The sequence below is a fragment of the Tachypleus tridentatus genome, chromosome 8 (genome assembly GCF_004210375.1).
Source record: "Tachypleus tridentatus isolate NWPU-2018 chromosome 8, ASM421037v1, whole genome shotgun sequence".
NCBI classification, from domain to species: Eukaryota; Metazoa; Arthropoda; class Merostomata; order Xiphosura; family Limulidae; genus Tachypleus; species Tachypleus tridentatus.
The window spans coordinates 8,952,065-8,966,026 of NC_134832.1; the positions used below are offsets into that span (position 1 = coordinate 8,952,065).

At 33.1% G+C, this 13,962-nt stretch overlaps 1 protein-coding gene across 2 annotated transcripts in view; it reads right to left on the minus strand.

Annotated features, from left to right (window-relative positions):
• Positions 1–13,962, minus strand: part of LOC143258492 (fibrillin-1-like) — a 213,894-nt gene that overhangs the window by 127,945 nt on the left and 71,987 nt on the right. For both annotated transcript variants that reach the window (XM_076517540.1, XM_076517542.1), the window contains 5 exons: positions 12,252–12,374; positions 11,289–11,504; positions 10,876–11,001; positions 8,953–9,078; positions 7,791–7,919 (listed from right to left, as the gene is read on the minus strand). In XM_076517540.1, coding sequence (XP_076373655.1) covers positions 7,791–7,919; positions 8,953–9,078; positions 10,876–11,001; positions 11,289–11,504; positions 12,252–12,374 — 720 coding nt within the window. The remainder of the gene's footprint in view (positions 1–7,790; positions 7,920–8,952; positions 9,079–10,875; positions 11,002–11,288; positions 11,505–12,251; positions 12,375–13,962) is intronic.

Below are 13,962 nucleotides of genomic sequence, written 5' to 3' on the forward strand. Positions count from 1 at the left end.
AGCTTTCAGACAGTCTTAATTTGGCATGCAAACATTTTCTTGAATGAATATAATGTCTGAAAAAACTATAAAACTTCTCAGACCTTTGGTTTGTTATTAAGCCTTTTAAACTTTCCATTAGGTTCCTCTGCTCACCTATGCAGAAGTTTCATCTAAACACTTTCCCACACAATCATTAATTACTGCTCACACCACTTTAATTACTTCACACAGATGCAACTAATACTTAACATGCTTTATCCAAAGGTATTAAAACTTTGCCTGTGGCGACTTTCAAAGCTGTGCTTCATTAATATTGTTCATATCATACTATAACATCATTAAAAAATTAAATGAAAGGCTGTAGTAATAAAAGCAAATCTCATGGTAAACAAAACAAGACAAAAATTATATCAGCTAGGTTGATAGTTTATCAGCAAATACAAAATTATAGTTTCCGATTGCTGAATGGAATCCCACAACAAGGGCTCCACAGGGGACACTCATGGGAAACTGCATCTCATTTTGACCAAAGTACATACCTGGAATGTAAGGGGGAGGAAGAGACAAATGAGCTCCTATTGTCACAGGGACAAGTAGAATGAGAACATAACTGTCTAAGCACTTACACACAAGCCAATATGTGTAGTGTGATTGTGATTGAGGTGTGATTACATTATACTGTGTGTACTTACCCGAACTCAACTGGATAGGTTTCAGCTGCAGGTGGAGAGCACCTTAATTTTGTGGCACTTTTTTTATGGGGTGACCTATACTATACTGACAGAACTACCATTGTCCCACTTTTCACCATACTGTGCTAAGCCCAACTGACGAGGATTCACTTACTAATACATGTAAGTGGCAAATATTTTCCATGCTGCACTTGAAGAAAAGGGAGAAACCCAGAGAAGTGCCCAGATCCCTATCACACAATCAGCCATAAAGGTATTTTACTGGAGAAAGTGAGATGGATAATTGTCAAACCCTATTTTTGAAAGCCAGTAAAAACAAGCTAAAGAAGCAGGCAAAACATTTCTCCAGTGATAGCTTTTTTCAAGATAGTCCATGGATTTGGTATGGTATAGATTGGATTGTTGAATAAGTATGTATATCATAAGAATACCTCAACTGATGTTGTGAAACTCCAAATTTGGCAATGAGCACTGGTAGAGCCAATGTGGATGGTTTCAGTGACTTCTGTTATCTTGGCTTCATGCAATGAAGATTTTGGGAAATAAGCATATCCAGAGATGTAACATCAGCCATCTGGCAAAAAACAAAAATGTACATACACTTCTCGAAGATGGTGAGTTGACTGAAGGATGGCAACAAGTGGAAGTCAAAATCCAGCAAAAAGCAAAACTCAGGTGATACAGATAATAAGAAATGAACATGTGGGGAGTTATCCAAATGCCTGCTTGGAGAATCTTGTTGAAAGGCCAGTGAAAAGGAAAAGCATGTGAATGAATCAGGTAATGAATTTGATATTAAAACATGTGGAAGATCCTGCAAGCATTCACATCTATATAAGCATATAAAAACTGGAGAACTTAATAGAGTCAATTCAATAAGGGTAGAAGGAGAGAGGTCCCAAGGTATAAAAAGCCAATGAAGGGGACCTAGAAAGGGAAAAGTGATGATAAATAACATCACACAGCCTGAACAGGACATAGTAGCCTCTATAGGTCTTAATGACCATAAAGGTAAGAGATAAAAGGGAGGGATATACAAAAGAATTGTAGTCACTCTTCCAAACTGCAGAAGTCTTAAGAAGGAAAGACTGGTCTGGGTAGAAGAGAGTACAAGAAGAATTGACTACACAGATGTGTGAATGATGTAGACCACAAGCAAGAAGTAGAAAGAAATAAGTCTTGAGAGAAAGGTAGTATAAGAAGCACAAAGCCAAGAATTCAAATGTGTCACACACAAGAGTATGCAAGACTATTATGATGCTACTCTTGCAATGAAGTTAGGTAAGGAAACTAGTGAAGAAGGAAGGAGCACAGAGTAGAGGAGATAAACAAGAAGAAAGTATTTTGTGGTACCAGGAAATACAAAATATAGTGGATAACACTGTCCTATAACAAGAAATGGTGGAAACTGAAAAATCTTGATGGAACAAAGAAGTAAAAAAGTAGAAAAGTGATTAACCCTAAATACATTTCAAATGTTTATTTTTGATATGACTTTATAGTGTATGCTATTTTGTACAGTCTAACTATGTGGGGTTTGTCACTTAACCAATCTCATAAGTACCATGAAAAAAATTAGAAAATAAACATAAATTATGGTTTCTTTCATGTCAGACTATATATTATAACACAAAAATACAATTGTTTAGTCTAAGTAGCTTAAGTTTCACAACAATATATATGAAACATATGTATTTATAAATATTTAATTTTATATTGACCTCCCACTCATGCCTACCTAATATTACATAACCTGCATTGATGTGGTGCTCATGCACTCAAGTCACCTATCCAGTAATATAAAACTGATTATTAGTCTTCCCAGTCTTGGTATATTTTAGCAAACTAGTATTTTGTAATATGCAGTCACATTTCAATTATTATACATAATATATATGCATATAGATTGTAAGATTACTAATATTCAAAAATAAATTATTAAACTTATTTTTCTTAAAATATAAAACAATAAATTAAGAAGTAAAGCAAAAAATTATCTCTTCTCACTATTACCTTTGTACTTGGTTCTTGATGGACACAGGTTGCTAAGCTTTTTTAAAATTTCACAAGTGGAGAATATCAAACAAAATTTTTCTAGGTTTTATACATACATTTCAATAAGTAAAATATCATAAATAACTACACTGATATCATAGAATTCCACTATAATTGATTAAGTTTACTAATTAAGATTTATTTAGACTTTATAAAATATAAAACTTTGAGCAGACTGAAGACATTACCTACCTCACTGAAATCTTGGATCAAAAGAACTTGGAATCCTTTTCCAAGATTAAAACAGTGGAGAAACCACTCTGGGAACATTCTTACCTATTGACTGGTTATTCACATGTGTTATATTGTTTTTTCAAAAAATGGAAAGAATTGAGCCAGGCCACCATGTTTGATATGAGGTTCTTACTTTATATTCTAGCTTGATAATATTAGTAATTTGAGTTCCTAATTTGTATAAAATTATAGAATAAAAATTTTGAGATCACAAATATTTAATTTCAAACAGTATTGCATTGAACATAGTATGTGACTCACTAAAATCTATATTTAGATGTGTAATTTTAATATTTACCTTAAATTAAGAAATTAACTCATACATAACATTAAAGTTTGAATTATAATCTAGAATTTGACTCCAAACTTATTGATATAAATTCATAAAATAGTAGTTAAATAAAATTGTGAATGGAAGTCAACATACATGATGACATGGCCTTTGACCCCTAACCAACTGTGAAAAGGTTAACTAGACCAGTGAAGAGTAAAGGAATGGTGGATAGACCAATGACAATATACATGCCACTTAGACTGATAGGCAAAGTGGTAAGTGACAAGAAAAAGTCTACATGATCAAATAGTCTGGCTGAATGGGCAATGGACCTGAAAAATCTGTTATATGAAGATGATGGGATGGTACCTCTGATGAATTAGAGATCTGCGAGTTTGAAACAACAGATGGAGAATATTAAGCAGAGGATGAAGTTTAGATGTTAAGTAAAGCAGAGGAAACCAAAGTTGAGTTGGCCAAAGATACAACAAAATAAGACTTAACAAGGATTGTTGCATATCATGACAAGGGGGGCAAAGGAAAAGATAAAGAGTATGATGTGTTTGTGTGTGTGTGTGTGTGTGTGTGTGTGTGTGTGTGTGTGTGTGTGTGTGTGTGTGTGTGTGTGTGTGTGGAACAGTGGAAGCAAGAGACAAACTAGAAGATAATGAGTCATGCTCAACTGAGAGCAAATGCATTGAAAGTCTGGAAGTGCAGACTACAGAGAAAGAGAGGTATGAGAAGAGAATATCTCCTAGGAATGGGCTAACATAAGCTAGTCATCCATCCAGTTCCAGACAATGAAGGCAGCAAACAAAGGTCTTTATAACTCCATTGAAGACATATGAAACTGACTCCATGATGAAGAGAAGAGCAAGAAGCTGTAAGACACAATTCTTATGGATGAATCAAAATGTGGAGGAATGCATTAGAATTGCCAACCTTGGTCATTCACAGTCCAGGGAAAAACGACCACTGGAGTAAAAATAAATTATCCATCCAGAAACATGGAACAATCAAAAAACAATTAAAACATATCAGGTCAATTATCAGACACCAGTCTCTGGTCTTCTTTGAAACCACAATAGGGAGAGAGTAAAAAACTAGTTAAAACAACTCTCAATGGCATGCTTGGTCAAAAGATCCAGTACTGCCTCCTTGAGATGTTGTTGAAAGACAGGATTAGAAGGAGGAAAAAAAGGAAGTGGAAAAAGGTAAGAGAGAGAGATGGAGAAAAGAAGTGAAGAGATAGACAGTGAATGAGAACTTGAGGAACCTATCTGTTGGTAGAAACCATGACCAAAATTACCGATGAGACATGACACACCAAATGACAGGTAATGGTAGATTGGAGAAATTGAGGAGGTTCTGGAAAACAGAACAGGAAGGTAAGGGGTAGATTAACCAGGTCGAGGAACATGAGTTAGAAACCAGGGAAGATAATGAAGAGTGGTGTCAGGCTACCTATTCTTAGGTATTTAGCAAGATAAAAATATCACCAAAGAAGTTGAGGCAAAAAGGGAGTTTGGCAAATATAATGCAGATAGGAAGTGGGTAGACATATATCACTAAGGAGTGTATTCCTACACAATAAGTTCCAACAGTAGAAAAACTAAGTAAGCAGGGATGGGGCAAAAGTAGTAGTATGGGCTAAAGGAAAGGAATTAATCTCCCCTGAAAACTCACATACAATGAAGTGCATAAAATGCAAGGTTCAGGGAGGAGAGATGGTGACAAAAATATGAAGATGTGAAGATTAAGCATTGGATAGTGACACAGTTGTCAGAGGGTTCACTCCCTAAAAGGTAATAAAAGTTTCTAAAAAGTGATTGTGAGATTCAAGAAAAAGAAAGGAAGAATGACTGTGAGTTAGGACAAGAGAATAAGAAAGGCAAAGAAAGAAAGATATATGGTGAGGCTATAAAGTTGTTCAAGGAAGGAATCAGCAGGAACCCGAATGTCAGATGTGAGAGGAAAAACTAAATAGAGAGGATGAAGGTTCTGAAGCAAAGAACGTGAAGAATCATAATATGAAAAAGGAAGAAAAGAACATACCTGACACATCAAGTCCTGAAACAATGTTGAAGTCAGGGGATTTTCCTTGACTTGTAGGGAAAAACATAATGCAAAACCAGAAGGAAGAAACAGATAACCAAATCTTCTTCCTCCAATTTAAATTCAAAATGAAGGAACGGAATGTAAAAAGAATGGAGGAAGGAGAAGGTCTAGCATGCTTGATGGATCCAACAATATGTTGCACAATGGCCATGATAATCTCCTCAGCTAGTGATCTCTCTCGTGCAATTGTAGCTTTGTAGGTAACACCATCATTGCACAGGTGAAAATAGAAGTCACTGTAAGCCAAGGTATAATGAAAAACAAAGTTTTGTTAATCAAACACTCATACAACTTTGAACACATCTGTTCAATACAGTGCTAAAGAAAGTAATGACATTATCATGAGTGCATGCTCATAGAGGTTATGTTGTCCTCCAACTGATGGAAGTTTTTTTGTCATATGACATCATCATGCAGTAGCACAGTTCACATTAAACAATTTAGGTGGGAGTTACCCAAAGGCAAATGGCATGCAAACTTTGTAGGCAGATGCATGAGAAAGATGACATTTCTATGTGAAGAGGTGAATTACAGACTCAAAAGTCATTTTTAATAACACCTTAAAATCTCATACACTTGCATATGTACACTCAACACCTGCTGCTGTCCTAATAGGGTTAATATATACTCTTCAAAAAAAAGAAATGCAAAAGGCAAAATATGAGACACATTGTTAACAAGTTTATTCCAGGTAGTTCTGTATGACATGTGTGAAACTTTGCACATTCACTGCTGAACATCCAAAGTCTGCAAAGGCGAAGTCCACGCTCACTAGGTGAAGTTTAACGTCACTCAACGTCAATAACGAGTATGCCCCCCGTGAGCATCAATAACTGCTTGGCATCTCCTGCCCATAGAAGCGATGAGATGACGAATCACATCCTGTGGAATGGCTGTCCACTCAGCCTGCAAAGCTGCTGCAAGCTGAGGTAGAGTCTGCGGTTGAGGTTGTCGCCGTCGCATACGTCGGTCCAAAGATGTTCAATGGGGTTTAAATCTGGTGTTCTGGAGGGCCAGGGAAGAACGTTGATGTTGTGGTGTCTCAAAAAGACAGTGGTGGGTCGGGCTGTGTGAGGACGGGCGTTGTTATGTTGAAATACGTCGTTGACGTTCACCGTGATGGGTTGCACATGGGGCCTAAGAATCTCGTAGACGGTTGCGTATGGTCTGATCGGAAATCCTACGCAGCCCTGGTATGGTTGAGGCAGTAGACGTCACAGTGGTGGTCCTATCCCAAAGGTGACGTAACCGGATGTTGCGATCTTGTGCGGGCGTGGTCACATGAGGTCTGCCAGATCGTGGATGGTCATGAGTTGATCCATGTTGTTGGTGACGATTCCATAGCCTTGTGATGGTGCTTGGGTGGACATTCACAGCTCTGGCAACATCTGATCGAGATTCGCTTGCTTCCAAGCAACCAATGGCATTGTTGCGTTGTGCTTCAGTCAGTCTTGGCGTAGCTGTATTGCGTGTCGTGGCTTAACACTGAGCTATGGAAACCGAGAACCCGTCACTTTTATAGGGATTTTGCACATGTTGCACTTTCAGAACATGCAGATCTCTCAAACAAATTTATTGGACACTCATGCGTTTTGGCGAAAAATCCGATGTTTTCCTCAGTTTTCAAAGTGCACAACTTTTATTGTCATTTTGGTCTGACAATCAGTGCCTTAACATGTGTAACATCACATACTCTGAGCATGTAATGTTATTACATATATTTCTCTTTAAAATAACAAAAATATCCCTTTTGCATTTCTTTTATTGAAGAGTATATTACATATGTATCATAACATCAAATCCACATTATCAGTCTGTTAAAAACTTGTATTGGATTTGATTATACCATACATTTCAATTTACGTTTCTATACATACATATAGAGAGAGCAGAAATTACCAGTGATGCAGCAACATGATATGAATTAAAAATCAAATACTACTTGCAATTTAACACATTAACCAAATTTACAGCCTCATTCCGAGCTTATGATTCAATACACTAATTCAAGTAATTACATTGAGTACAAAAGGCAAATGTTATCTGAAGTTTTACAATCAGTTTTACAAATTCATTCAAAATTTATGAAAGACTTATTTTATCAAGCAACATTTTGAGTATTGAAAACAGGGTTTTAATAATTATATGGTCTTTTTTATTTCTTAGATTTATCTGTGAAATTTAGAGAACTTTATATCATTTAGCTACCTAAAAGTAACAATCAATGATATCATGTTGCATTTGCAGTTTTACTTCTTCTAAGTAGGAAAAGTATTTATCCAATTTTTATACAGATACACGCCATACTTAAACCATGGTTTTCTATATAATCCCATAAAATTAAGAACGTCAAATCTTGTTTTAAAATTATGTAACATTTAAATACCTACAAGGAGCATATTCATGTGTAAAAGGTTTCAATTATGTAACTTTACCTATACAGATGTTTCGTGAGGAATCTAGAGTAGTTCCTGGTTCGCACTCGCATCGATAGCTTCCTACTGTATTAGAACAAATTCCACCAATACAACGCTTCTGACCTGGCTCCCTGCACTCATCAATATCTGTTGTAACAATTGAATGAAATAATTAAACTGTTCATATTTAAGTATGGCATAAGAATCATTAAAACAATAAGAAATATAAATTATGAGAACCAAAAGCAAATACATTAACTCTTCAGTGATATTATTAAATTCCAGTTTTCTTCTCTATTAGCTTTTCTATAAGATTTAAAATTGTACTTCCTGATCTCCTGAATTTTTTTTACATAACATCTAATTTTTAATATCTTGGACTGCATTGAACTAACTAAACAGATAGAATTATTTCAAGATATCACATTCCCAACTTAAATTAACATTGTAGTTCATCCATAACAGATACAGTTTGCATATTGTAACTAGTCTTAAAGTTTGAATATTTACATATTGTATTCATAGCTTAACTCTTACATGGACAAATTGTTGTTTCTCATCCACAGCATTCTTTTATATCAGATTCACAGCTTATTAGCATATTTACATAACACTGGGCAACATCCATAACATATATAGTTTGTGTATTATATTCAGTCTCAAATATTCAAAAATCACATATTATATCCCCAATTTCACTTTTACATGCATAAGTAATTTTTTTATACAGTTCTGCATTTAGATACTTGTATTAGATTTACAATCTTACTGTTACAATAATTTGTCTGTGTATTTGAATCTAAGATCATACTATCAGAAACATTAGCCTGTTTACTAACCTTATTACCACAAAATCTAGCCCATGTATTGCATTTACAGCCTGACTGCTAAAATAATTAGTCTATGTGTTATAAAGTTAAATTTACAAAAAAATAATTACACACACACACAAACATTCATATCCACAACTAGGCATTAATGTATTGTATAAAATAACACTTTCACAATAATTTTTCTATGCATTGTACCCAGCACCATACTTTATTACAAAATCAGTTTTTGCAGCTTTCTTCTTACTTTCAGAATAATTATTGTATGTTTTGTATACACTGCATTAATATTACAGACAGTATTCTGTGTACTGTATTACATATCAGAATGACATTGTCAACAGCCTTACCTTCACAAGAATTAGTTTGTGTATTGTGTCGATATCCTGTGGGACAAGTGCACTGAAAGCTTCCTGGGGTGTTTCTGCACTGGCCATTATCACACAGAAGAAGGTTGACAGCACATTCATTGATATCTGAAACAATAATTTGTATAAATGTGAAATATTTAACAATGGTTTATAAAATACTAAACATACTCTGTTTACTAACTATTCTCAAGAAGGTTGCTCTAAGTAAAGAAGTAAATAATGATATTGCTAAGATGATACAATTATAAATATTGCAAAATAAAAATTATTTTTCTAATCCAATTCAGATAACATAGTTGTATTTCTTGAAATATGAAAAATATTTAAAATAGATGGTGATATGACAATTAAAATGTGGGTAAAAAAGGCACCAGTACCTTCCATGTTTTTAAAGAATTGTAGTAATTAGTCCAAACATTGTGCAACATGGTGTTTCAAGAGTATCTACCATGAACATTTTATGAAACTATTATTTGAAAATAGCAGAAAACTTAAGTAATTATAGTTTTAATTCTGCTATTAACAAGCTGTTACAGCAGGTCTTGGAGATTAAATTTAATTTCTTTACTACTGTCATTTCATTTACAATTTCTCATATGAAAAATACATTAAACTGTAGCTGATTGTCAACAGCTGCAGCATGACACAAAAGGTACACACTATCATAGTATTTCTAAGTCCATTTTTTACTCTGAATTTTTTATGTTTGTGTTTAATTAACTTCCTCTTTTTTATTTGGTATTGAAAATTAGTTAGAAGATGAATAACTTTGCAAGAAGTTATGGAAATGATGAGTAGTGCAGACTTTGAACAATAATAATGTCACTTATATAAAAAAAAGAAGCAAAAAGTTCATCTTCTCAGGTCCGGTAATATCAGAAAAAAATGTAAAATAAATTACCTTTTTATGTTTATCATGATTTTACTTTCAATTGATGAATACTATACACATCAGGTTTCTTTCTTAGAATTATTGCACTACAGATTTGAAATTTTTTAGCATATCACATTTTGTGTGCAGAAATTGAAAAAGCAATACCTTTAGAATACTTTTAGAAAGTAATTTGTTCATACAAAAAACATCATATTTAAAAACAGGGATATAAATAATGAAAGAAAGGTACATTTTCTTGAGGGAAAGTTATCAAGAAGATTTCATTTCCTCTAATAAAGTTGTATTTCCTCGTGAAGTTTTTATTTTTTTATTTAATCCATGTAATATTTTTACTTTCATTGGTCATAACTAAAAGATGTGTTCGTTTGTTTTTTGAATTTCGTACAAAGCTACATGAGGGCTTTCTGTGCTAGCCGTCCCTAATTTAGCAGTGTAAGACTAGAGGGAAGGCAGCTAGTCATCACCACCTACTGCCAACTCTTGGGCTACTCTTTTACCAATGAATAGTGGGATTGACCGTCACATTATAACGCCCCCAAGGCTGAAAGGGGGAACATGTTTGGCACAATGGGGATGTGAACCCATGACCTTCAGATTACGAGTCGCATGCCTCAACACGCTTGGCCATGCTGGGCCTCATAACTAAAGGAATACAGATGGACCATGCATTCCTGATCAGGAAAGCTAACTAAAAGATAAAATTCCTCAAGCAAAGTTAAATTCCTTGGGAGCACAGGAATGCAATATTTCAGTCTCTGATTCAGTCACAGATGCAAGTACTATATATAAATGCCACAAAGAACAGCAAAAATATCAAGAGAGTTATAACTGAAGTTCCTGTTTTCATTTAACATTAAGTGATATTTTGTTATTATTATTATTTTTCATTTAATCAGAGGTTACTGCCAAAAAAAATATTTGTTGTACACTACAACAATTAAGCATAGTTCATAAAATAGAACAAGTCATTCATATGTACAAAATCCAACAAGACTTTGATTGAATACCTGAGCATACTTTTCCTGTATGGTCCACTTCATATCCTTGGTTACAAACACACCTGTAACTTCCCTTCAAGTCTTCACAGGCTCCATTAGGGCAGATATTTGGGTAGACCATACATTCATTGATGTCTAAAGTTAGTATTGGGATTATTAGTAATACTGACAAAAAATCCTAGTATATACTTATTCATGCTGTTTTCAGTGAAAATGTACATCTATCATTACGTATATATTTCAAGTACTATATACTTTATGATTTCATATGTTAGATAGATAAAATTCAGGATATATTTTTAGCTTTATAACTCCCTTAAGAATGATTTTATATATGTGCCTACATTTGAAATTACTGAAACTTTGTTTTAGTATTTAAAAGTCTTATTTTTTTCCCCTAAATAACATTTGGAAATGTTTACCTTCTCCAAAATGTCCATTATAGCTTGGAGTACAAAGCTTACTGAAATCTACACTTCCAGGATGAGGACAAGGAGTACAAGGTGTTCCCCATGCTGGACTGACAGAGTTCATCACTGAAACAGCACAGCAGCAAGATGACTTAGTTACAAGCATTTTGGAAGGTTCACTACATTCGCCATCTCTATAGACAGAATAACAGTAATCACGGCGATTGTCTAGAAGAGAAGAAATATTTTATGTTACTCTTTGTCACTGAAAAATTAGTCAACAAAACCATTAAGCAAATCTATCAAGCAGATAAAACAAAATATTTGCAAATACAATTTCTGGGATGAAAAGAAGAGAGACAGAGCAGCAGTTTAGGAAGACAAAGTGATAAAAAGTGTAGTCTCCACAGTGGAAAAAACAAAAATAAAAAGAGCTTGATGACCAATGTTAGCTTCTTTACCTTCTGTTAACCTTTTGATTACTAACATAGTTATATTACATACCACCAACAATTCTTGCAATGGGCCTTTTTTTTAACATGAGAAAGGTTTGTTCAAACAACTTATAATAATTAAAAATTAATCATTAAGTTATTTTGTCTATACATCACAGATATATTATACTTAAACCAATACTGGCCACATTAGCCTGTTTGATATCTTTGCAAAAAGAGAAATTAGAAATTTTTAATGACTTTTACAAAATGCCAATCATTATCTTGTAGAAATTTAAAACAAGAAAAGTCTATATGTAAATTTAATGATTTTTTCATGAATAGTTTTATGATAAAACTGTATGCACACTTATGTTTTTGTTTTCTATGCTAGGGTATGGCTAAAGCTCATCATCTCAATTAACAGTATATTAAAAAAGTAACAATAATAATGAAATTAGGTCCTTTTCTCTAAAAATATTTCTCAATATAACAGTTAACAAATAAAAATTGAGAAAGTTGGTAACAAAGTAAGTTTTACCTATACACACTTGTCCACCACCCAAGGTCTGTCCATCCAGACAAATGCACTCATAACTTCCTGGAGTATTAATACATCTGCCCAGTCCACACACTTCAGGTTTTGTTGTGCACTCATTCACATCTTAAGTACACAAATAAAATCACTTTTACCCATAAATGCTATATCACTTCAAGCAGTAAATAAAGTAGATTTGCTGATACATATATATAAATAAATGAAAGAAGTAAATGGTAAAAGATAAAAAAACAACAACAAAGGTCTAAAATGACTAATAATAGATAACAATACACAAATATTTTATAAGATAACACAAAATAAGCTGATATATAATAAAAATCCCAGGTTTTATGAACCTAGTTAACAAAAAACACAACATTTAATTTCTTAAATAGAAATGTTTTTCCTCCATTTCTCTACTTTAATGTCAAAATGACTTAATTATGTATATTATCATTAGTTCTTAAAAACACTTCTTCATAAATCAGCTGTTAAATAGCGGGTATAAAGAAGGGCCAAGAAGGAAAACTACTCCTTGACTCCCAAGATATATTAATATTTCTTCAATACATAATACTTGTTGATATGACAATGAGTTGGTTTCTAGTGATAGGTTTCTCAAGATCTAGCACTATTTCTTGACAAGAAATTTTTTCAGCAAAATTACACTTTTTTCATCCTGATAAGATGGTAACCAAGGCAAAAAATTCTACTAACAATATATAGCTTGGAAACACAGTAGTGCATGTAGTAAGAAACTAATAAGAAAAAAGTATCTTTAAATGTATCTCATTAAGCCTATCATATATTGAAATCAAATATATTTAAACAACTTAATGCACAATTTTTATGACTCCATACACAAATAACGATATATATATATATATATATGTAGTATTTTTACCTAGTTTTTATAGATATTTTGATATTTTACTAGATTGCTAATTGAAAATAAATTTTTCATTCAAATATTACCTTCAGTATCTGTAAGATAGAACTGCATTATAGTACAAAATTAGAGTTAAATATTTAATATAAGTGATTTTTGAAATTAAGTAACTTTAACTCCAAGCTAATATATATTTAAATCTTCATGTATTTGATAGGTGGAATAATAAATATTTCTGCTCCAAAAAAACTATTCACAGTTTTTGTAGACTACTACTAATTGATATTTTTGCAAATAATGATTAAACTGTTACCTAAGTTTACAATTCTTATATAACTATTAGATATGACAAATTGCAAAAATTAACATTAGTTTTAAGTGTCAAAGATTCATCCATATGCTCTTGGTTTGAAAGTGTCATACTACTTTATGTATAAAAAAACATATTGGTATCATTTTTGTCATCTTCTTGTGCTGCTAAACTCATTGGTATCACCTGTAAGTCACAGTGGATAGATGTATGTTTCAATTAGAAGATTTCTTCCTTTCTCTGTAATAATATTCTGGTATTTAACATTTCTATTAACAGTAGATCATCATTATTTAGGGAAGAAAAGATGTCATACTTAAATTTTAATATAAATTATAGAGAATATGTAACAGAAGGGGTGGAGTGTTTCATGTTAAAATGATTTTAAATATGCAACTCAGTAAATCATGTGATAACCAAAGCAAATATAAAGCAGTAGTGAAATGACATGTAGCAAAAATACATTTTGGCATTGTTTGGTCTTTTTAGGTAATGTGGCACCACTGAACATT